The sequence below is a fragment of the Calidris pugnax genome, unplaced genomic scaffold (assembly GCF_001431845.1).
Source record: "Calidris pugnax isolate Ruff unplaced genomic scaffold, ASM143184v1 scaffold17, whole genome shotgun sequence".
NCBI lineage: Eukaryota > Metazoa > Chordata > Aves > Charadriiformes > Scolopacidae > Calidris > Calidris pugnax.
The window spans coordinates 608961-633186 of NW_015090794.1; the positions used below are offsets into that span (position 1 = coordinate 608961).

The 24226-nt window shown below is 52.0% G+C and overlaps 2 protein-coding genes across 2 annotated transcripts in view; both read left to right on the forward strand.

Annotated features, from left to right (window-relative positions):
• The window catches only part of NATD1 (N-acetyltransferase domain containing 1), an 18293-nt gene extending 5828 nt beyond the window's left edge, over nt 1–12465 (forward strand). The window contains exons 2-3 of the mRNA XM_014936161.1: nt 8091–8209; nt 9012–12465. Of these exons, the coding sequence (XP_014791647.1) occupies nt 8091–8209; nt 9012–9128 (236 nt within the window). The 3' untranslated portion in view covers nt 9129–12465. The remainder of the gene's footprint in view (nt 1–8090; nt 8210–9011) is intronic.
• A 2377-nt stretch (nt 12466–14842) lies between these two features.
• TMEM11 (transmembrane protein 11) lies at nt 14843–24187 on the forward strand. The gene is made up of 2 exons (XM_014936143.1): nt 14843–14983; nt 23353–24187. The coding sequence occupies exons 1-2, from the start codon at nt 14919–14921 to the stop codon at nt 23867–23869; spliced, it is 582 nt and encodes a 193-aa protein (XP_014791629.1). The 5' UTR covers nt 14843–14918; the 3' UTR covers nt 23870–24187.
• The last annotated feature ends 39 nt before the right edge of the window (nt 24188–24226 follow it).

The following is a 24226-nucleotide window of genomic DNA, read 5'->3' on the forward strand; positions in this document are numbered from 1 at the left end:
TTCCTGCTGCTGCCCCCCATCCTTCCTGCCCCCCTAAAATCTTGGCCCAGGATATCAAGGGCTCCCTTAAGGTGTGGAACGCTGTGCTGGCCCGGGTAGATTTTGTGGGGAGGGGGGGACACACGACTATCTCAGGTCCCCCCAGGAGCAGGTGCCTTTGGGTGATGTGGAGGTGCAAGTATGGGGGCACCTTCCTTGGTCTGGGAGCCCCTCGGTGGCTTTTCTGGTGAGCTTCCTGTGGGGAAACCCCTCGGGGGTGTGAGCAGCCCCTGGGGGTCCCACCGCTGTGGGATCCTGGTTCGGTACCACGAGCTGTCGTTAGCATCCGTGGGAGCAGGGCGGCGGGGGTCTGGTGATGTGATGACCCCCCCCTCAAAGAGCTCTGTCACGTGTTGGGCAGAGCGAAGAGAAAAGTAGGTGCCACTAGGATTTCTTTGTGGCACGCTGAGTCCTTTCCAGCCGTCCTCGGAATGGTTAATCCCAAATATTCCCCTCCCTGTGTGTTTGTCCTGCCGGGAACCGCTCTGGGGAAAACAGCCTGCAGAAATTGCAGGGTAGTTGCCTTTTTAAAAAAATAAAAAACAACCAACTAAATTAAATGAGTTGTTCAGAAATTGTACAGGCTGTAGGAGGCATTCTCAATAGAACAACAGGAATAGTCTGGATTTTATTTTAGATTCTTCTCTTCCCCCCCCACCCCCCCCACTTTTTCTTTTTCTTTTTTTGTTTTAATTTCAACCGCTAATTACAAAGTGCAGGCTAGAGGCTCGGCAGCGGCGGAGCCGGGGAGGAGGAGGAGGAGGAGACATTTGCGCTTGGGTGCGGAGAAAACAATTTCACCAACTGCTTATTTCAAAGAGGGGAAAGATCAAACGAGGACCCAGGTGACGGGTCCCCCGCTGCCATCGCGAGAGCTTTCGGTGCAGCCTCCTCGCTGCCGGGGAAGTTTGTACGTGCTCGAAAGAGAGAGGGGAGAGCCGAGGGGCTGACAGTTATTAGGGAAATGTCATCTTTTTTTTCTCGTGGCTTGCCAAATAAAAGCCCTGCCGCCCATGCCGTGGGCTGAGTAGTGTTTGGTGGCAGGGTGAGTCGGGTCTGGAGAGGATGAACTTTGAGAGGGTCAACTGTGGGGGTCGTGTTGGACATCATAAAGGCTGAGAGAGCTGGGACTCTTTAGCCTGGAGAAGAGAAGGCTGAGGGGAGACCTAATTAGTGCTTATAAGTATCTAAAGGGTGGTTTGAGGGAGGATGGAGCCAGACTCTTGTCAGTGGTTCCCAGTGACAGGATGAGGGGCAATGGGCACAAGCTGGAACATGGGAAGTTCCACTCAAATAGAAGGAAGAACTTATTTGGGGTGAGGGTACCAGAGCCCTGGAACAGGCTGCCCAGGGAGGGTGTGGAGTCCCCTTCTCTGGAGATCTTCAAGCCCCACCTGGATGCTGCTGAGTGATGTGCTCTGGGCAGCCCTGCTTTGGCAGGGGAGTTGGACCGGATGATCTCTAGAAGGTCCCTTCCAATACCAAAAATTCCATGATCATTGGCACAAAACCTCCTGTTGTAGGAGGAGACCACCGCGGCTCAGGGAAGACATGGCCTTCCCTGGGGTTGTAGGTGGATCCCTGTGGTGAGAGTTGTTTTTTTTTTCTGGGAATTCAGGGAAACTGAACCCTTTTTTTTTGTGGTTTTTCTTTTTTGTGAGTTCAGCCCTGGCCACATCAGGAAGCTGAGCCTGAGCAGCGTCCCGGTGTGAGGGTGTTCCTGTGAGTTCAGCACTGGCCACATCAGGAAGCTGAGCTGAGCAGCGTCCCGGTGTGAGGGTGTTCCTGCCGCTGGGCTGACTAACATCCACGCGGGGCAGGTGACCCATCTTTCCTCCTTCTCATTAGGCATTTGCTGATAATAACCAGGCCCTGGAAGGTGGTCAGAAGATAACCATCTCCGTGGGAGTGCGTGGCAGGGTGTTTATTTCCTGGGCTGCTCTCTTCACTCCGTGAGCATCACTGGTACTGAATGTTCTGGCAGGTTTTCCCTGCTGCCCGTGGGGAAGTCACAAGAAATAGGCCAGGCACAGATTTTTAGCTTCAATGTGACCTGTGTGTCCCTCTGGGAGTGTTCCTGTCCTGTGTTACTGCACTGTGGTGGAGGTGAACAGCAGCCTGTGGGGTGAACCCACAGCTCACTGGTGGGCTCCAGGGTCAACTTCTCTCTGTGTCTTGGTCCTAACGTCAGCTAGATGTTGGATGTGGGTGATGCTCTCAGAAAACAAGGTGTGTTGGGTTTGTAGACCAAGGAGCCAGGCTTTTCTCAGCTCCAGAACTGGCTGGTCTCTGGGCTGATGGCTTGGTGGGGTACGGTAGTGTGATGCTGGGGAGAAAACATTCTCTGCTGATATTATTATGGGAGGCCTGAGACACCACGAAAGCTGTGAATTAGTTGTGAAAGTGTTTTCAGCATCGCCCTGTTTTTGTCTCTGTGACCCCATTTAACCTCATGTTGGGACTCCCTCCTCATACACAAGAAAGATGAATTGTGTTTGGTGTTTTCTGCGTCACTCGGTCCTTCCCTTCTTGGCGCCCTTGTTGCTGCACGTGACTCCAAAAACTCTGATAGAAACAGCTGCTTCACTTCAACGCATTCCTTTTTACCCTTGCATCCCCAAATACAGAAGCGTTGAGAAGCTGAGGGTAAAGCTGAGTATAACCAGGCTTCACCGAGCTTCGTTATCCCTCTGAGAGGAGGGTGGAAAGAAACCCAACTGGATTTGTAATCGTTTGGGATGTGACTAACAGCACGAGCAGCAACCTCCCCAGGCAGCGACTTTGTTGGAAAACACCAATTTGTCGAAGCTAAAAACTTCCATGGGAATCACATAGGGTGGTTTTGTCAGGAATAGTTGGAGGGGTTTTTTTTTGGATCCGAGATGATAATATTTTGGGTCACAACAAGAAACCAAAGAGGCTCCCACCCCAAAGCAGATGGCCAGTGAGTCCAGCTGCTCGTGGCAGGGGAACAGCCCTTCTCTCAGCAGCCTCTTTGCCTGCTTGGTGACCACTAAACACCTCGGAGGCTCTGGTGGGGAGAAGGGCTCACTTCATGCACCGAGCAGCTCCAGCTCCTCAGGGATGCGTGGGCTCCTTGCACACCTGTGCTTCCATTCATTCAATGCGTGGGTGCACCGTGCCACGCTTCCCAAACCTCCTGCTCCTCCCCAAATAGGTTTGGGCAGGATCCAGTGGCTGGAAGCTCCTGCTTTGCCTGCTGCAGATCTCAGTCTGGGGAGCTCCTTGTCAGGAGTCCAGGCTCAGGTTTATTAGGAAAACGGGAGCAGGTTGTGCCTTGGTGCTTTCCTCCCTGCTGGGGCAGATGCCCTCTGGGATGGGGCTGACTTGCTGGAGAGCACCTCTGAGGAGAAAAACCTAGGAGTCCTGGTGGACAATAGGATGACCACGAGCTAGCAATGTGCCCTTGTGGCCAAGAAGGCCAAGGGCATCCTGGAGTGCATCAAGAAGAGTGTGACCAGCAGGTTGAGGGAGGTCAGCCTGCCCCTCTGCTCTGCCCTGGGGGGGCCCCATCTAGAGCACTGGGTCCAGTTCTGGGCTCCCCAGTTCCAGAAGGACAGGGAACTGCTGGAGAGGGTACAGCAGAGGACTACAAAGATGATTAGGGGCCTGGAGCATCTCCCTTACAAGGAGAGGCTGAGGGACTTGGGTCTTTTTAGTCTGGAGAAGAGAAGGCTAAGCGGGGATCTGATCAATGCTTATAAATACTTAAAGGGTGGGTGTCAAGAGGATGGGGCCAGTCTTTTTTCAGTGGTGCCTAGTGCCAGGACAAGAGGAAATGGGCACAAACTTGAACATAAGAAGTTCCATCTAAACATGAGGAGGAACTTCATTCCTGCGAGGGTGGCAGAGCCCTGGAAGAGGCTGCCCAGGGAGGTGGTGGAGTCTCCTTCTCTGGAGACATTCAAACCCCGCCTGGACACGTTCCTGTGCAACCTGCTCTGGGTGGACCTGTTTTGGGCAGGGGGGTTGGACTAGATGATCTCCAGAGGTCCCTTCCAACCCTGTGTGCTTCTGTGATTGTATGGGAAAGCTGCTGGGTTTGTGGTGGGGATGAAGGGATAGGGTCGCTGGACCCTGCGTCAAGATGTCCCCCCTCTTCTCCTGCGCCGCAGTCGCCTCGAGAGAGCTCCTAAACAGGAAACTGCCTCAAACCCGAGTGCTCCCCCACCGCCACCACCGCTGCCAGCGAGGCCCCTCGGTGACGGTTGCGCCGTCTCCGCTCGGGGCTGTCTGTTGTGTGCTGTTGTGTTTTCTCTCCCTAGTAACGTGCCAGCGGCTCCCTGGGGAGCAAGGCCAGCCCGCGGCGTGCAGCGAGCTCCGGGGCCTGGGATGTACACGTTCCTCAGGACATCTTGTCCTCTCGGCTTGCCTCACGTGCAGCTTTTGGTGGCCACCTTTTTGGCTCAGCAGCCAGCAGAGCCGAGCTGCTTCCTGCCTCTGAGAGTGGGAAATGGGGCTGGTGTCTCTTCTCTCCCCTTGCTTTTGGGGAATGGTTTTGCAGCAGGAATGGCTTTGCAGCCCCTAAGGAGGCTGGAGCTCAGGGGCTGCCTCCAAAGCTGGCAACGGAGTGCAGCAGTTGGCCAGCAGGCAGCCAGCCCCTCACCAAGCCCCTGCCTTGCTCTGGGCCTGGGCACACAATGGTGTATTGTGGGCTGGGGCTGGCACAGAGGGACGGGGAGAAGGTCCCTCAGGCTGGAAGGACAGGTCCTGCTGTGCTGCCAGTGCTGCCGTGTCCCCTCGCCAGGCAGGTACGGCGTGTGCCCTGGGAGAGGGGGGACAGTGAGGTGCCTGCATCTTCCTGGGTGCCTTCCATGTCCCTTCCCCAGCTCGGGGCTGGGGCTGGGCTCGCTGCTTGTTCCCCCCGAGGCTCACAAGCCGCCTGGCCCAGGGGCTTGTGTCTGGTGGTGTGGCTGAGCCTGTGGTGTAGGGACCTTGTCTGCTGCCCAAAGCTGTCCGCCCTGCTCGGGTGGATGCTCTGCACCACTGATCCTGGTGGAAACCCTCCGTGGAGAGCGAGTTTAGACCTGGTCCCTCTCCCACCTCCTGGCAAAGCTTCCCCTTCCCTGTGAACCCTGTGATCTGAGGGAGGGCTGGGGACCAGCTGCGCTGCCATTTTCATCAGGCAGCCTCCTCTTACTGCTCTTTCTTGCTGTGCTGATTTGCATTGACTCAGACTTCCTCGCTCACGGTGGCCTCAAAAGCCAAGGCGCTAAGCAGGGGAGTGACTGCGAGTCAAACGTCGTGATAGGGCACCGCTTGGGCCAGCTGAGACCTCAGCCAGTTTTGCCAAGCTCAGTCCATGCAGGTTTGCATGGGATGGAGGGATAAAATCCCTGCCCCAAAGTTTAAGGAGACAGACAGGAGGGAGACTGGCTTGTGGCATCCCTCTTATGCTGTGTTTTGGTGTGATTTCTGCTTGCGTGCCCTCTCTTTGGGGGAATTTGTGACAAGCTAGGGCTGAGCAGCTCCTGTGAGGGGTCAGTGCTGCTTCCAGCTCCCCCAGCTTTGCAATGGTCCCTTTGCTGGGAGCAGCACCCCCTCCCCGTGCCCAAGGTACCACAGAGCAGCAAGGCTTCTTCCAGCATCGTATTGCAGCAAAGCGCCTCCGCTCCCTCATCTCATCCCTCTGGCCCCTTTTGGTGGGAAAACAAGGCTTATGCCCCAGTCCCACTTGTGGAGAGCCCAGGACCGGTTGTGGTTTGGGGGTATGGTCTGTTTCACCCTGCTTTTCCCAGAAGCAGTGGGTGGTGTTGGAGAGGATGTGCAGAGCAGCCGGGTTTGAAGGAAACAGCCCTTCCGCTGGCCGGTCCTTCCCTTCTTGTTGCGAGCCATTGGCCACCTCCAGCCTTACTCAGCAGAGGAAGAGGGATCTGGATCTCCAGGAGAGGCTGTTCCTGCAGGACCTGTGCCATGAGCTGATGTCTCCGTGGAGGCAGGGCTGTCGTGAACACACAGCCCGGCAGCAGACAGTGGAGAATCCGGGCGGGATGCCCTCTCACAAGACTGAAATCCTTTTGGATCGTGGCTTGTTTCTCCTTTGCTGATCTGGGCTTTTTCCCCCACCTCTGGCTCCTGTGGCTGTGCAGTTCTGTGCATCCAGCTGTTCCCAGTTTATGGGTTTGGCTGGACACGTCCCCCTCCATCAGCTCCTCTCGCAGCCCGGGAGCTCAGCTTGTGGCTCTGCATCACCCACCATCCAGCAGCAGGAGCTGGAGACGGGAGACTGGGAGACGCTTGGTGTCACCCAACCCAGCCCCGGGGCTGTGCAGGAGTGGGGACACAGCAGCCATCTCCTCCCAAGCCCTTGGTGTCACCTGCAGGGCCCATGTCAAACCTATGGCAGGAGCGTCCTGGATTTCATGTGCTGGGTGGCTCAGGGTCCCATCACCAAGGTGAGCATGTACTGGGGACACATTTATGTACTTGACTTTTTCTGAACTGGGACCAGTTTCCCACAGCATTGGCAGCACTGGCTTTTTCTGCAGACCCAGCTGTAAAATCCTTTGGGCTCTGTGACCATCCATCTGTACGCCCGTGGCACCCTGCAGCTCCTGTCCCAGCTGGGGTTTTGTGGTGCTACTGGGATACAGTGAATATTGAGGGAAAGTCTGTCCAGGACAAATCTGAGATTCTCCAAGCAGAGCATCATCCTCTGCTTTAAAATGTGGTTTTGTACATTTTTTGCATGATACTTCTACGTAGATCATATATATATATAAATATAGTATGTAAAAGTTGTTTGTTTTGTGTTTTTTTTTTTTTAAACAAGCAAACAGCAATCTTTTGCTCTGTCATCACTTGGAGAAGGATTTAATTTTGAACTTATCAAAACTTCAGGCAGAGTCTATGGAAAGTTTTGGCCTGGGAGGGGAGCAGGTCTGGATTCTCCAGAAGGAATAAACTCAGGCTGGAAATGCAAAGGTTTCCATCCAATGCGGAAGGATTGAGTCTCTGCATAAAAAGAGCAGAAACAGAAGCCTGAGCTGCTTCTCTTGAAACACGGAATTCAGATGGGCTTATTTCTAGTGCCTTTCAAACACAGGGGTCAGGGGAACTGGGCTGGAGTTGTCAGCTGAAATGCAATAAAATAAAGTGTATTGAGCTCAGCTAAAGCCTGTAGTAAATGCAGGTGAACCTTGTGGCCCTTCACCCTCCAGTAACCACTGGAGGGAAAGGAAAGGTTTCTGTTGTTTTCATTGAGCTTGTCCCTTTGATTGAAAGCTTGTGTTTCTGAAACTCACTTGTAAATGCAGAAACCCTCTAGAAATGAAATGGTTGCTTTCATGTTTAAGACAGGAGCTCGGGTTTGGCAGATGAGGCCAGAGAGGTGTTATGAGCTCTCCTCTGATTTACACGTGTGCTGAAACTTCTTTTTTTTTTTTTTCCTGTAACTGAACTGCTGTGAGAGGTCAGGGTGTTGCAACAGGAAGCCTCTGTCTGTGTGGGCATGTAAATGTGTGTGCACAAACCCCCTTGCACGCCTGTGCACGCTTTCCTGTGCAGGGGGGGATTCATCTCGCCCAGCATCTTCCCCAAAATGTGTCTGTCCAACACCAGGCCAAGAAGTCCTTGTCCTGTTTTATACACCATGACAAAAAACTCTGTGCTGTAGAGAGGAAGGAATTGGCTGTCACCTGGATCAGCTTTGTCCTGATCTTCCCCCTCCTATTTTTGCTCACTCCCCCATCAATACATCCCCCCCTCCCCGCCAGCTGCTTTCCTGCCCTAAAAGTGTTGTGTTGGCACCTTGGCCAACAATTCAGGGCTGGGTAGAAAAGGTCCAGGAGCTTGGAAAAGCCAAGTAGATCTGTTCCAGGACCAACATGGAAGTCCAAGTGTCGCCAAAAGCAAAATATCTGCTGAGCCCTTCTGCTGCGTGAAAGCACCCAGTGCCACAGCCCATTCCCGTGGGTGCGAGGAGCCGTGCGAGGGCTGTTGGAGCAATCCCATGAGTGGCACCGTGTGATGGTGGGCTGGGAGCCCGGGGACATCCTGAGCCTCACTCACCCCTCTCTCGCATCCCCCAGGTTGCCATGACAAGGCGGTGCTGCTCTACGAGTACGTGGGGAAGCGGATCGTGGACTTGCAGCACACGGAAGTACCGGATGCTTATCGAGGGAGAGGAATAGCCAAGCACCTGGCGAAGGTATGGCCTCAGCCACCCCTTGTCCCCTGGGCAGAAGCTGTCACTGTCCCAGCTGTGGCTGGTGACCCTGGCTGAAGCCAGGCCCCATCGCACTGGTGTTTCCCCGCGGGAGCCATCCTTGCTCTGATGGGAGATAGGGCTGGCTGGTGGGGCAGATGGAAATCCCTGGACAGATATTCCTATTTCTGGCAGTGAGAGGGGCTGGGTGAGTGCCAGCACGGCCAGCTGCTTGCCCAAGCTTATCCCTTTCCTCCTTACAGCAACCAGCCCCCGTGCCCACCTCGCAGGGGCTGATGTAGTACCCCTCCTGGGGGCTGGACCCCCTCACTTCAAAGATTGAAGGCCCTTGTGAGCTCTTTTCCTGCCTTTTGAGGTCTGTAGCCACGCAGGAAGGGCTGAGGTGCCACAAGCACAGTGGTGGGGGGGACTGTGGGGTGATACTTTGGGGTCACAGCTGCTTCCTGGCCCCATAATCCAGGGCAAATGGGTGACAAAGGTGGCATTCAGGTGATGTGGCTGGGTCACCTGCAGTGCAGCATCCACCAGGCATTGAGGGTTACCTGGGCGTCTCCCATCCCTCTGGTTAAACTGGGGACCCTGTGGTGGCTGTGGCAGGATGGCTGTGCTCTTCCCCCCAGCCCTCTCCCTCTGCCTGCCTCGCACAGTGGGTACATGAGGGCAACCTGCTGCTCCCCCATCTTTGCGCAGGGTACGGGGGGTCTGGACCTCCAGGAGGCCGCAGAGGAGAGCTCAGGCTGGGGGTGCTGGTTGTAACCTGTCTGTCCTCTCCGGTTGGTTGCAGGCAGCTCTGGACTTTGTGGTGGAGGAGGACCTGAAAGCTCACCTGACGTGTTGGTACATTCAGAAATACGTCAAGGAGAACCCACTGCCGCAGTACCTGGAACACTTGCAGCCTTAAGGCAGGACTGCTCTGACACCAGCGCGCCTGTCCCTGACTGTTCAACGCGGCCTTCGCTTCTCTGCGGTCTCAGGAAACCCCCCTCCCATGCTCACAATTCCCATTTTTTTTTTAAAGCTCATCCATGTGGTGCATGAGTGTGGGCACCTCCTCCTCTCTGCCCATGGGTGAGCATGGCTACGGCCCTCAGGCCAGGCTGGCCGTGGGCACACACGGTGCCCCCCGGTGCTCTTCTTCCCAAGCCACGGAGTGGAAGAGGATGATTTTTCCACCAAACTCCATCACAAGACCAGGGGATGACTTGTGCTGCGCCTTTTTCTCTCCCCTCTGCTGGGTGCCAGCTGTGAACTTGCTAGGGGATGTTGGTTAGGGGTGGTTGCGGGCTACCAGCCCCCCTTTCCTCCCAGCAGCTGGGGGAGATGCTGTGGATTAAGCTTTGTGGGACAGAGGGAGATGCTGGAGGAGCCTCAGCCCCCTGGCAGGTTCATCCCTTGTGGCATCTGCTGGGCACCAAGCCTTGCCCAAACCCACTTGGGGCACAGGTGAGAACATGTGGGACGTGGTGGTGCCTCAGGGGCTGTGCTGCACTGGCTGTGGAGATGCTGGGATGGTGACACCTTCGAGCCTAGAGACAGGAGCCATGCGAGGAGTGGGCTTTGGCCACGGGGGCCACAGCAGAGCATATGCAATGTGAGCACACAGAGGAAGAAAGGCAGCTGAGTTGCAGAAGATGCTCCCTGGAGATGCCAGCTCCTGCCCAGCCTTCTGTACATAGTCCTGGCGTGGCATCCCCGCAGAGTCGCCATCGTTCCTGTCTCCGATTCCTGCTCTTGGTGTTGTCTGTGCTGGTGTGGACACAGCCTGCTCAGGAGAAGAGCACCAGCCCCAAGGGCCAGCCCTGGCCTAAGCAATGAGGGGACATCCCGTGCTTTTGCAGGCACCAAGGTGGCTTTCTGCAGCTGAAGAGGAAGGCTCCCCCCATCTCCCTCGACTGCACCCCTGTCTGCACCCCAGATCATAAGGCCTGAGCCATCATCGCATCCTGAGAGCAATGAGGGTAAGGCCTCCAGGACCTGGTCCTGGCCCATCTCCAGGGCTTCATGCTAGAGCCACCTGCCTCCATGTGGATGCTGATCCTTATGGCCTTTGGAAAGAAGCCCCAGCTCAGGGCACGACCCGTCTGCTCACTGGCCTCCGAGCCCTGGGTGCTGGCAGCAGCAGGGCTGAACACCCTCACGTTGCGCTGTTACCTCTGCGGGTGATGACCCCGTAGCACAGCTCAGCGTTGCCACAGTCAGATGTAGAGGTAACACCGTGACGGCAGGGCGCTGCCTGGCTCCAGCTTGCTGCCTGTCCTGCCTCACCCAGGCTTTCCAGGGCCCGAGCTGGACCCCAGAGCATCTCCCCACCAAGCTCTCAAGATTTTGCAGTGTCCCAGGGCTGGGCTGAGGTGGAGGAGATGGTGCTCCTGGCACACCAGCCACTGGGGGCCGCAGCCAGGCAGAACGAGCTAAAGAGCCTTTCACCTGGAGGCCAAATCCAGACCTACCTTATCTCAGCAGGGACTAAAGTTTACAATCTGTGCCACGGACCGAGTGAAGCCCCGGCCAAGGGGCAGCTCAACCCTCTCCTGCAGCCCAGTGCAAAGTCCACAGAGGCAAAGGCAAAAGTTCCTGCAACCGTCTCTCCTGGATGGGTTGGTCAGAGATGGAGACCCTGCGCCTGATCTCAGCCAGGAACACCCTGAGATGTTCCTCCTGGCCACTGGCTCGAGGTGAAGCCCTGCTGCCTGCCTGTGCTTTGTGGCTGCCCACCACCAACATAACACAGTCCTCTGCCTACAGGCTTGAGTAAAACCTCCCAAACTCCATCCCTGCCACACCGCAGGCTGTGAGACCCCTGCCTGGGGAGGGACTTGTGCCTGGTGGCAGACCCATCTCCAGCTTGTGCTGCTCAGGAAAAGCATCAGGCTCAGCCCTGCCACTGCCTCATGTTCCTGCCCTCTTGCTGCCTATTTCAGCCTGGCTGCGAGCTTCTGGATGGTTTAGAGGGACTGGGAAAGGATCACAGGTAAACAACTAAAGAAAAGGGGTTCAGGAAGAAATCTGGGCTGCCAAATGTTCACTCTTTAACATGCAAAAAACACTTCAACGTCTAGTTCCAGGAGCAAGTCTGGCACTGTTATAGCCAAGTGATAACAGAACCGTCCCTGCTCTTGGTCCCAAAGTGAAGCTGAACTGTCTCCTCTCCTGCAAGCCAAGATAAGACACCGTTGTATCTTTGTCACAGCAGGGCTGGGTGCTTGGAAGAGGTGTGTGCCTGGTTGCCTCATGGGAGCAATAGCGTGAGCCCAGCGCTGCGAGCCTCTGCCCTGGTTTTGTGCTCATCTCCACTGTGTGACAGATCCCAGGAGTACCTCATCGTGTCTGCTGCATGAGAGCAGCTCGTGGAGGGTGTGCTGGGGTCGCTGCACCAGCACCGTCCCAGTGTCCAAACCCGGCCCTGGAGCCCTTCATGCTGCTCTGGCAAGAACCTCGTGCTTCCCAGCTCTGGATCACAAGTGGCAACTGCTGCCTTAAATCAGGCACAGCACACAGTTTTGCTGCTGCTTCCCTTCGAGGTGCTACAATCCCTCTGGTGTCTGACCCGACGGAGACGTGTGCCAGTGTCCGTGCCAACCGTTTCACTGCTGTACCTCCGCCCTGGCCTTCCCTTCCCTGCGGTCTTTGAATAGCAAAATTCTTCATCAATCAATAGCAATACCCACAGGTCACCAGTCATGCCACGGTCCACAGTGCTCCTGTGATCTGGCACTGCTGGGCAGGAGATGGCATGGGGTCCCTCGGCATTGGGCAGCCCTTCTTCCTCTCTCTTCACCAGCTGCCCTTTCTCAGCTTGTCTCTGCAGGATGGAGCTTTGAGTCCTGTGTTGCTCCTTGGTGCTGACTAAGCCTGGAGGAGTTGGGGATCTTGGACTCTCTCCAGCAACAGCTGTGTGGAAGTGGTTTGGTTGAATATTGAGGTCCCCCGAGCCCATTTGAACTACAGACCTGGGTGGTTGGGGAAATGCAGATTGCTGTCAAACCTGCTTCCACATCGCCCGACTTGAAACACCCCCCTCCCTCGTCCCCTTTCCAGAGTTGTCTTCCTCTGTCCAAGGTTTCCATTCTGTTGAATTCAGTGGTTACGATGTGCCTTTCCTTCTCAGGACCTGTTACAAACGACCTTTCTGCTTTTGTTTATGTCTAACATTTATCTTTATCCCTCTCTCTTGTCATACTATAAAACATGAACATATTGCATGGAATACAATACAATAAAAAGTGTGGCTTAACTGACCCGCAGTGGTTTGCTGGGTGGGGGGCAGGAAGAGGTGGTTGTAGGATCAGGGGACCTTGGGCATCCTCAGCCCTGTCACCGCTGGGCTGGGTCGCTTTGGCAGAGAGCCCGTTTCACAGCTCCTGTCAAAAACAACGGCGCTCTCTAGCCCATATCCAGGGTATGATTTTTGCTGTCTCATTGCTGCATATTAATTTTCTACATAAATGTAAACTATCTTTTTCTCATCCCTGAAAGCACATCCTCTGACAAATCTAATCCCGCGTCTCTTGGACAGTAGTGTGTCTATGTCTTGAAGGTGTGTGAACAGGCAGAAGCCGAGTACGGCAGCTACTCTCCTACTGCCTAATCTTCCCCTCCAAAAAATGGAGAAAATGCTACTTCTTTTCCTCACGAGGAAGAGGATCTTGTGCAAGAAGGACCCCATCCAGGTGGTGAAGGTGATGGAGGGTCTGAAAGACCCTTGCTCCTATTGCAAATTAACAGGAAACCATGGGCTGAAGGTATTGAAATTTATTTCAGGTCATGGGGCTGGCTGACCTCGTGATGATTGTGTAGAGCTTGGGGTGAGTGGGATCACAACTGGTTCCTTTCTTTTGCTGGCTGATCCCCTCCTGCTCCCTGGTCCTGCCTTGAGATTTCAGGCCAAACAGTCTTTGGAAGTCATCCTGCAAAGGCAGCCTCTGGCAAGCAGGCGTTCGGTGTTTGCACTCATCAGTTTAAGATGTTGGAAAACATTAAGGCATGAAAACATTTGAATAGCCAGCCCATGGAGTTGTTCCCTGCTGTGCAGGGCAGGTGACTCAGAGGAACACAAGGCACTTTTCTGCTGGGCACTGGGCTCCCAGCACGTTTACAGCAAGCCACCAGCACGTCCCAGCAAGCCACCGGAGGCTGCGGCCGGAGTTTCGATAGCCAAAAACGCCAGGGCTGGATAGAAGGGGCACAGCTTATTTACAGTTATGATTTGATCCAATGTGACAAGTGGCCCCTGGGCTGCAATTTGAGGAGGCAGGAGCATGGGTTTTGCTCCTCCCAAGAGACAGGGCGGTGGGTTTGGGCTGTAGCACGAAGCCGGGCTGTTGCTGGTTGGTAACACGCTCTGTTTACATTCCACATTCCAGACAGTCCGATGCTCCGGCCTGTCCCAGCGATGCCGCCGCTCGGCTGCACGCTCTGCCAGGCTGGGCACGCTTCCCAAACACCTCTTGTTCCTGCAAAGGCACCGTTCACCTCCAGAGAAAGAGCTGACCCCCAAATTACAGCTGAGAAAACAGGGGTGGGGGAGGATGCTGCAGTCTGGCAGTGTGGCCTCGCGGCGCCTGGTGAGGCAGAGGCAGCCATGGGTTTATTCTGTTGAGTGATGTGACATCACTTGGAAGTAATGTTGTCAAAAAGAGGCTTTTTTCTAGGAATGGGAGATGCAAAGACAGCGCCACTCCCTTCTCAGGCTGGAGGACGAGTCGTGCTGAGGACAGGGTACCTCCAGGAAAGGGGGGGGGTTGTGGGGCAAGGAGATGCTGTTTGTAAAGGGAAAACTAATTCCTGAGAAAAAGGCAAGTCTCCTGGGAGGAGTCAGAACTGGGAGCTATAGAGAACCTCGGGAGGCACAAGGACAACCCCAAAACCCCCCCAAAACCTCCATCATCAACTGCCACTGGATCAACAGGAGCTGGGAAACCTCAAAGAGTGGCAAATATGCATGTAGTTTTCTAGTGAAGTGTTTGGCTATAAACTGTTGCACCTCCTCAGAGAAGCCGAGCCTCCCCATTATCTGCTCCTCGGTCAGAACTGATGAAAGGGGTCGAATTGACCCCACAAGGCCCATTCCCTCATCCCCGGGGAGGTGCTGCTCTGAGGAGACTCTCCATCCCTCCTCCGCCGGCGACAACGAACCGCGTGTTTCTTTTTCGAGCAGTAAAACAAGGCGACGCTCCGTCCCCGGAGGATTTCTGCACCTCGGCAAGAGCTGCCCCCGCTCCCGTCCCACAGCCATTCCCCAGGCCCGGCCCAGGCCGCTTCGCCCGCAGCGGAGGCCGCATCCCCGGCCGCACCCCCTTCATGGCGGGGCCGCGGGGCAGGCCGGGACTCGCCTCCGCGCTCCTCCCATAGCCGGCCCCGCTCCCTCTGGAGCTCGCTAGGAGCAGAGGCCGAGCCCGGGGCGTCGGGGCTGCTCTGCCCGCCGGAGCCTAGCACTGGTGACGGGGGGCCCTATCCCCACTCCCGCCCTGATCCCCGCCGCCCCCACACCCTCCCGGGGGGACTACGCTTCCCAGAGGCCCCTGCGGCAGGGTGGTGGCGCGGAGCACTGTGGGACTTGTAGTCGAAAAGTGCGTTCGTGCCGCTCCCGCTGAGTTGTTCCAGCTGTCCCCGCGAACTACATTTCCCGTCGGGCGTCGCGGCGGGCCCGGGGTCTCTTGGCGGAGACATTTGCGAGCCGAGTGTCTCCAAGATGGCGGCGTGGGGAAGGAGGCGCGCTGGCCCCGGCAGCACCAACAGCGGTGGCGGCCGGGAGAGGTGAGCCGCGACCCGGGTGGAGGGCGCGGGGCCGCTGGGGCGTCCCGGGCGGGCAGCGAGCGAGAGGAGGTGGGCTGCAGCCGCTCGGGGCTCCCCGCGACCCCGGGGCAAGGGCGGGGGCCCCGCTGAGGGGAGCGTGGCCAGGCAGGGCGGGTGAGGGACGCGGCCCCGCTGAGGTGGGGTTGGGGCGGTGGGGCCGGCCGGGCCCGGCGGTCTCCCGGTGCAAGGATGGGCCGGCGGAGGGGGGGTTGAAGCCGGGGAAGGTCAGCGCGGCCCGCGGGGTGGCGGTGGTGGCGGCGGCCGCAGCCCTTCCCGCCGCGGGGATGCGGGGCCGGGGTGGAGGAGGGCCAGCCCTGGGGAGGCTCCTTCCACGGCTATTTTTAAAGGCGGGTGAGGGCAGCGACGAGTCCTCCAGGGTGACCTCCTTCTGCCGGCGGCCGCCTGGGGGGTCAGGGCCCAGCAGCTGCGCTCCCCGGGTCCGTGGGGCCGGGGCCGGGCGGCGGCGGTGGCCCGTCGTGTGGTGGCAAAGAGCTCTGTAACGCTCCCTCTTTGCCTCTGTCAGGACGGAGGAGCAGCTAGGACGTGCTGGAACTACCCACCGAGTAGCTGTAGAAGTTTTGGGGATCGTAACTTTAAAACAGGAAAAAAGAGGCAGAGGAAAATCTCGTTGAGCTACTCTTAAAATCCGTACGCACAGTTCTTTACCTGCTTAAAATGTCTGGTTAAACCCTGTATTTCCTTACGTTGGTGTTTTCCCCGTTTTGCCCCAGGGCTGACTGATGTAACCAGCAGCTGTTGAAAGCTGCTGGGTTTTAGGGTGAGGAGTTTTTCTTTTGTCCAGTCACCTTACCGAGAGGCTCTTGAGATCTCTCTTAATTTTTTTTCCTGCGGCTTTTGCTTCATTTTGATCCCTAGCTGTAATTCCACAATATTCTCTTTGATGGTGTTGAACCTACGTAGCCAAGGAGAGCTGCCAGTAGCCCTTAAAATTCTGGTGCTAATGTGAATTGCAGGAATGCTGTCTGCGTTCAGGGAATTTAAAAGTAATTGAACTGGAAGAGCCAATGGAATTACTGCATCAGTGTAGTTTATGTAAACAACTAAGAATACCACAGGGCTCGGTAAAGCTGTCTGTGCCCCGTGCTGGCACCTGCCCCAGCCCTAAGCACACAAGGTGTGGAGTTTTCATAGGGTAGACCTGTCCTCCCAGCAGAAGTGAAGAAAAAAAAAATAAAATATGGAAAACAGCGCTTAATAACTTCAATGAAAATGATTCTCCCAGGATGAAAATTCATGCAGACTTAAAAGTGAGTTGTTGCCTTGTAACTGAATCTGTGAACTGAATAATAATCTAATTGTAATTTTGAGGCGCCTTTTTAAGCAGTGATTACTCTTGATCTTATGATCAAAAATACTTATTCATAAACATGAGTTACTTCACGAACCTGCTGCATATGTTATTTTTTCCTTTGGCAATGAGAAGTATCCGGCGAAGTATAAGAAAGCACAGAAGCGACATGGAACAGCAGATTGATCAGCGTTTCAGAATCGTTATCAAAAGATGGTGGTCCTTTTAGGTGTCATCCTGCACGAACGTGATGAAGGATCATGCTCCTAATAGGTGTTGGGTGATGTCAGCCCAGTACTACTTCTTCCTCACAGCTGCAGAGCTGGAGATACGCATGACTGGGCCTTTGCTTCTCTCCACCTCATCCTAAATCACACCTACCAGTCTTGTTTGACTGCTGGCAACACCGGTTGTGTAGAAGGCAGCGCTGACAGACCTGATGTCATCAAATGATGACATGTGCTTTTTATACAGTGAATACAAGTTTCTTACACTGGGCGGGATTCTGGTCCAAAGACACATTCCTTTGAGCTGAATATGCTAATCCAGCTTTCCTTATAAATGAGCTGCTTCAAGGAGTTTTTATAGTTGTCAGCCAGTTAGTCTAAAAGGCATCTGTGTGTTGGGAGGTGGTGTGAGGAGATTCAGTAGTGAATAAAATACTGTCTGCTTTTAGACTAGGCCAGCTTTCATTTAAAAAAAAAAAAAAAAAAAAAAAAAAGAAAAACCCAGCACATTATCTGTGGAGACTGTATCCCTTCATAAACGACTTTATTGATAGAAGGAACTCTGTAATTGGTCAAAAAGTGCTTTCCTCAATAGGACTAAATGTAAGGACGTTAATTTCAAAGGATGTTGGCTGTGAACTCCAGCTGGCGCTCTGCTGGTGAAATAATAAGGTTAAACAAAATAGCCCAAAACACTGAAGAGAACCAACTAAATATTTGCTTTGCTTCATTCTGGATAGACTCTTTAATGGAGACTGTCTAAAGGGAATTGTTAATCTGCGGACCAAAACAACTTTTTTATACAGAACAGACACTGAATTGTACTTAGTGTTTTTGTATAAAATTCAGCCCGATGACCGCCAGGACACAAGACAGAATGCCATTTGTTCCCCCGGGAGATGTTCTAACAAACTCCAGCAAGAACAGCTTTAATGTCATCACCGCTGCTCGTATTGGCTTCTCTGCCCCCTTAAAGAGGTCTCTCCTCTCGCTACCTGCACTGCTCAGATTTCTGGTACTCTGTTTGCTTGCAGCAATGATTGACCTATTTCCATTAGCCTGGCTAATCATTAGTTGACTTAAAATTGACACCTCTTTTTGTTCTGGTGGCGGGAGTTTTTTTTTATTATGGTCTGGTGCTGTTTTCCTTAGCGTTGTCTTCGTTTGGTGAGGCTGTTTGAAGATCTCACCAGTGTTCTCTTGTTCTCTTTCCTGTTTCTATTTAAGGTATATCTTTGGAACAGGAGTCTTGCTTTATTGCTGCCATTTTGCCCTTCTTCCTCCGCTTTAATGCGTGCACTGATGACGACCTCTTCAGAGTGGCCTTTTAGAAGCCACAGGCCTGGCAGCCGTGGCTAATGGCTTGAGATTGGTAGATCATGTGGATGTTCTGCAGAGAAACAATTCTTCAGGTGCTTAAGCTGGGATGTGTTAGTGCGTTCTCTGTGCCCTGTCCTGGAGCTCTCTTGAGTAGGAAAATACACTTGAATATGACTTCAAGGTGGACTATTTCTGCTGAATATTAAAGCCAGACCACAGCTCCTTCCTTAATCTTGATATGAAATTAAATTTCAAGAAGGATTTATGTGAGGGGAGGGAAGTTTAGGTTTTGAATTTGTCACGCCTTGACTTTCTTGACTGACTTAGGCTTGGCTGAGATGCTAGTGATGGCCCCAGACACTGTGCTTTGGCCATCAGTAATGTCCTTTTCCTGCAGTTCACTTCCACAGCCAGCGTGAAGCCTCTCTGATGTGTTGCTGGACTAGATTTTGTGCGTGTGTGCCGCTTGTGACAGGGGTTATCATGCTGCTGCAAGCCTCTCTTTTTGTTTTTTTTCAAACCTAATAATCAGACACTCATTTACAGTTAATTTGAATGCACGTTTGGTGCTCTGAGCAATACCTGTTGTCCAAGAACATTATTCTTTTTCAAAAAAAACCAAAACTTGACTTGCATGTTGTGGGAGGGGTTTAAAAAGAACTTTTTTTTTTTTGCACAGAACTGCACCTGTGCTTTGTGCAGATTGAGATTGTTTCTAATCGTGATTCTGAACACTTTGCAGATCTGAGATAGTTGGACGACTCGAAACTCTGTCTGGGAGATCAAGGAACGCCGTTAGGCTGAGGGCAAGGAACTCGTGAGGCTCAGTCATTCTCTCCTGCGAGTGGACAGTGGCAGAGGGATGCTGGGGTTCCTTCCAGGGCGTTGTCATCTGCCCGGCTTTCAGCGCTCTCTTCATTTGTTTCTCTTTTTCCCCAGCTGGCACTTGGCAAAACTTAAGGTCTTTTCACATTGGGTGGCATTGTGCCTCCTCTTTAGAAAGGTATTTATTTCTTCATCCGCAACAACTATTCAATTGAAACATATTTAACAGTCTGGCTGCTGTTTTCAGGAGGCAGCCAGGAAACTTCTTCCAAGCAGAGAAATGGAGCTGCTTTGAGGGCTGGAACTGGGAAACTGCTGGAGCTGCTATTGTTCAGCCAGTGCAGCACCCCCTCTCCTGCTGCCCTCTGATATTCCCATGTTAGGAAGATAATCCAAATGTAATTTGAAGCTTGCCCTATAGCGAAGACAGACACTTCTGCCCCTCCTGCTGGTGGTAGCTCTGTGAACGACCGATTCCTTATTTATAACTTTGGCAATACCCAAATTTTACATCAGTGATTTTTAAATGATTTTCATCTTGCTGCGCTGGGGAGTTGAGAGAACTGTCACATTCCCCCGTCTGCGCGTTCGTTTGGCACCAGGAAGGAGACACTTAAAATTTCTCAAGTATAGAATGCGTGAAGCTGCAATAGAATAAACTATTTGGATATAAGCGTCAGAACTATTCTTGCAGAGCAGCTGTACAGCTTTTTAACTTAGCCCTCTTTTTTCGGGGTGGGGAGACAGATCCTGGAAAATCATTTGATTGAATAATATTAACAACTGCTTTTAGCTTCTGGCCTATTTAGTAAATAACTTGCTGGGGTTCTGCACGTGTGGCAGCGTTTTATGACTTCTGGAACTAGATCCTCTCCTGACACTGGTGATTTATTATTCTTTTAAGTAAAATGGAATTTATATAAAATCATTACACTTCACAGCCAGCGGATGCCAGCTTGGAGTTGTTTGCGTGGCTCTGCATTTTTGTTTGTCATTGCCGAGGGGTGGGGGACAGGCTCCAAAAAGCAGAGCCACACTCCCAGTGCCTGAGCAAATCCAGTTGCTTTGACTGGATTTATTCGTGTGCAGCTGCTGGGTTCAATTGAAAGGCTGTGTCAGGAGAGATTGCCTCTGAACATTGAAGTACTCAGTCCTTCTCTGTGTGTCGACGAGGCCTCAAACCTTCTCAGGGCCACCTCTCTCATCTGTGTCTCTTTCTATATCCTCTGAAAACAAACCAGTTTTCAGCTTTCCACCTCCAGGGGCAGCCAGTTCTTGTGTGGAAATAATATGTGAGAAACCCTGCTTCCTCCGTTACAGAAATGGAGTTTTTCTGCTCGTGTTGCCGGCGTTTCGTGTGTCCTATTGTTTGAGCAGTTAATTTTTCATTCTTTGCCCTTTGTTTTTGGATTTCCCATTTTGCCATTTGCGGCTTCAGCACTGTGACAGAGATTTATTCCCATATTAGAGGACTAATTTGGAGAAACAGCGTAGTTAGGGGGCAGACCCTATCAGGGATGAAGCCTTTCTGTGGTTTATTTCCAAGTGATTTTTCAACAGAACATATTTTATGTTTTGCTTGTTTTGCCTTAAAAGGGTTGTGCTTTTCTTGACTTTATTGTTATAAAGCCCCAGAGCCTGGCAAGCCAAAAGATTCCAGAAGAGATGGACAGTGCTGCCTCTGGCCAAAGGCTGGGGTTCCTGCTCTCCTTGAGAGGTGGCTGTTGCTTGTGATACGGCTCCGTGTAGGTTATAGTGAAAGGAAAGAAGGGGTATTCAGAGGAAAGAGCAGGCAAGACCTGGGTGAGGAGAAATGAGGCTGATAGGTTAGTGCCACCTCTCCTGATGCTGGAGAAATCCCATGTAATGTAGTTACTTCACTTAATTCCTAGAGGTGGAAGCTGAGTTCCCCACGGCTCTTGCCCAGGCAGAGAAATGGGCTTGCTTCACCCTTGTTTTCCCAGGGTGACTGGGCTATTGTGCTGCTCCTAAACCTCTGCAGAGTTCTTAGTTGAATTTGGATTCTGCATCTCTGTTTTGCAGACCCACGCTGCGTGTTCCTAAGTGTTAAAAAGAGCTGAAAACGTTCCTTGGTAGGAAATACTAATTTTATCTGGAGGGTTGTATTAGCACCGGGGCAGCTTCCAGCCTGAAAACGCCTTTGAGCAATAGCTTTTCCCTGAAGTCATTATCCATTAGTAAGTGGTTTCACGTAGTCTGGTGGTGGTGGTGTTTTACAGAGTTACCTTAAGTCTCAGCATGTTGTCTGTAATGAAAGTGGAATTTTTGATTTGGAAGAAGCTGCACTTGGAACAGTTGTCATCACCAATCCTTGGCAGAAGCCATTACCAGCCGTGTCCTTAATGTATCAGAGCAGCACCTGGTTAACTAATTCTTTGTTAGAGACTCCCTAATGTTACCTGATACATTTAGTTATTTAGAGGTGTAGTACTCTCTATAATTTTTATATAGATGCTGCCCTTCAAAATTTTTCTTTAAATACTTGCCCATTCACTACAGAATGTCAGAGCCCACCTCATCCTGTGCTGAAAGGGTTAATTGTCATTTTCCAAGCAATGTCTGACAAGATGATGACCTTGAAGAAGCCCTTGGCATACACAGCATCCAGGTGGAATTTTATTTTTATTTTCTACCCGTGAGCAGGCCAAAAGGGAAATGAACTGCAGAGAACTCAATAACTATCTTGTAAGTTGAGTTTTCCTTGTAGTTTCTATAAATTCCAGCCAGACTTCAATGAAACTGCTTATTCTCTGCTGGTGCATCTTGGGTCCTGCTGTTTGATATGTTTGCTGCCGTTCTCAAAAGCAGCTACTTCTGGCAACAGCTTGTAATTTAACAATATTCTTAATTACAGATGGCCACCGCACGATACCCTTTGCAGCATGAGCAGAGCTGCACGTTAAGGATAATGTCTGGGAACACGGCAGCTTGCAAATGTGTGCTTTTCTTCCTTATTTTCCAGTGCATGCACAGAAGTACCATTGTATTAATGGAGCAAAAAGTGCTAGTTTCATTCTCCATCTCAGCAGCGTCTTGCTTCCTGATACTGGGAGGGTGTAAATGCTGTTGGGATGAGGTTGTTTTGTCTGCTGTGATTAGGTCAAATATGTGCGATTTGTTCTCCTTCTGCTAAAGGAATCTGCCAGATATTTTTATCCTCGAGAGGCCACGTGCTCAGTTTTGCTCTAGTTAGGCACAAGTATGTCAGAAATAGTTATTTCTTTGGCTTAGAAGGGAGGATTTTGCCTTGTTATAATAGATGGGCTTTTACCCTTTCACAGAGCAGGTAAACAGTCATAATCTTATTTCTTAGTAGTCTGTGACATTAATGTAGCTGCAGCTGAGATGATGTGTGTGAAGTGGGTGGAGGGAAAGTGGAAATGGATGTGATTTTTAGGTAGTTAAAAGCTGTTATTGAAATGGGGGATGTACAAGTCTTGTGAGTCCCCTGTCAGTAGGGATCCTGCTCCGAGGTAAAGCGAGCAGCTCTTTCTTCGCTGTTAAAGCCCTAGCTAAAAAAAAAATGTTCCTTTCTTGCTTTGCTGTGCCCTATTTCAGCAGAGAGAGTGAACTGTTCTGTATCAGGCTGAGTGCTCTGCCACCTTTTTCACCTTCACTTCAGCAACGTTTCCTGGCCATCCTTGCTGGATTTACTATGGAAGACCAAATAGCAAGTGGCGAGGAGGTAGCTACTGTGGGGAGAAAGCAAATGGCTTCATCGGAAGATGCTTCCTCTCTTAAATCCTTCCAGTGCAACTTGCCCTTGTGGTGGATGAATTACTAGTTCCACTTTCTGTGAAAAGGCCTTAAATCTGTACGGTTCATTCATCCATCCAGTTTGGTTGTGAAGGTGTAGTATTTAGAGTATCTCTAGAGAAACTGGTTAGTTATTGGTGTGAGGAACCATTTCATATTCTGTTTTCTCAAAATGTTCTAGTTCCTCCAGGTTAGGAAAAATACGTTGCCTCGTTTGGGGATGGCTTCGTGTACAGCAGGCATAATTAGCTGATGTGAAATGAATCTTGAGTTGAAAAAGCTGCTGTGTGTTGAACAGAGGCAGTGACTGACCTTGAGGGGCTGCCCTCAGTCGAGGCGTTTTTCTCTCTGTTCTCCCGGCTCTAAATAGCAAGTGGCGAGGAGGTGGCTACTGTGGGGAGAAAGCAAACAGCTTCATTGGGAGATGCTTCCTCTCTTAAATCTTTCCAGTGCAACTTGCTCTCTTGGTGGATGAATTGCTAGTTCTACTTTCTGTGAAAAGGCCTTAAATCTGTACGGTTCATTCATCCATCCAGTCTGGTGGTAACATTTCCAGTATCTCTAGAGAAACTGGTTAGTTATTGGTGTGAGGAACCATTTCATATTCCGTTTTCTCAAAATGTTCTAGTTCCTCCAGGTTAGGAAAAATACGTTGCCTCGTTTGGGGATGGCTTCGTGTACAGCAGGCATAATTAGCTGATGTGAAATGAATCTTGAGTTGAAAAAGCTGCTGTGTGTTGAACAGAGGCAGTGACTGACCTTGAGGGGCTGCCCTCAGTCGAGGCGTTTTTCTCTCTGTTCTCCCGGCTGGGTGGGTGAAAAGCTCTTGTCCTTAAGCTTTGTAGTTTTAATTCTCCGTTTCCTGTTCGCAGGGTCACCTTGTCCTCCACGGACTGCTACATCGTGCACGAGATCTACAACGGAGAGAACGCTCAGGACCAGTTTGAGTACGAGCTGGAGCAGGCCCTGGAAGCGCAGTACAAGTACATAGTGATAGAGCCCACTCGCATCGGGGACGAGACGGCCCGGTGGATCACTGTGGGGAACTGCCTGCACAAGACGGCCGTGTTAGCGGGCACCACCTGCCTCTTCACCCCTCTGGCACTTCCAGTAGATTATTCTCACTACATCTCCCTGCCTGCTGGTGTGCTGAGCGTGGCTTGCTGCACCCTGTACGGGATCTCTTGGCAATTTGATCCCTGTTGCAAGTACCAAGTGGAGTACGATGCCTATAAACTTTCCCGCCTGCCCCTGCATACGCTCACCTCCTCCACCCCGGTGGTGCTGGTGAGGAAGGACGACCTGCACAGAAAGAGACTGCACAACACGATAGCACTCGCTGCCCTGGTGTACTGTGTAAAGAAGATCTATGAACTCTACGCCGTATGACTTCAGCGGGGAAGAGAGAAACCCACAAAGACAAGTGTATTAAGACTCCCACAGTAACATTTTGTTTTTCCTCTTTTGAGAAGCGGTGGAGACTGGGAAGGATTTGGTTTAATAGAGCTGTTATTTTTAAAATAACACATCACTGGTGCACCAAGGTTTTTCAGTTCTTCGTTACACTTAAGATGTGGATGTGTGGTGACTTGAGAGCTGTACGTTAGGCCATGGGAGTCCAATCCAGCAGCAGAATGTCGGTGAAAGGAAGCTATAGAAGCTATAGAAAGAGGAGGGGGTGTGAGAGCTTCTTTTTTTTTTTTTTTTTTTTTTTTTTAAATTTTTATGTTTTTTTTTTATTTTTTT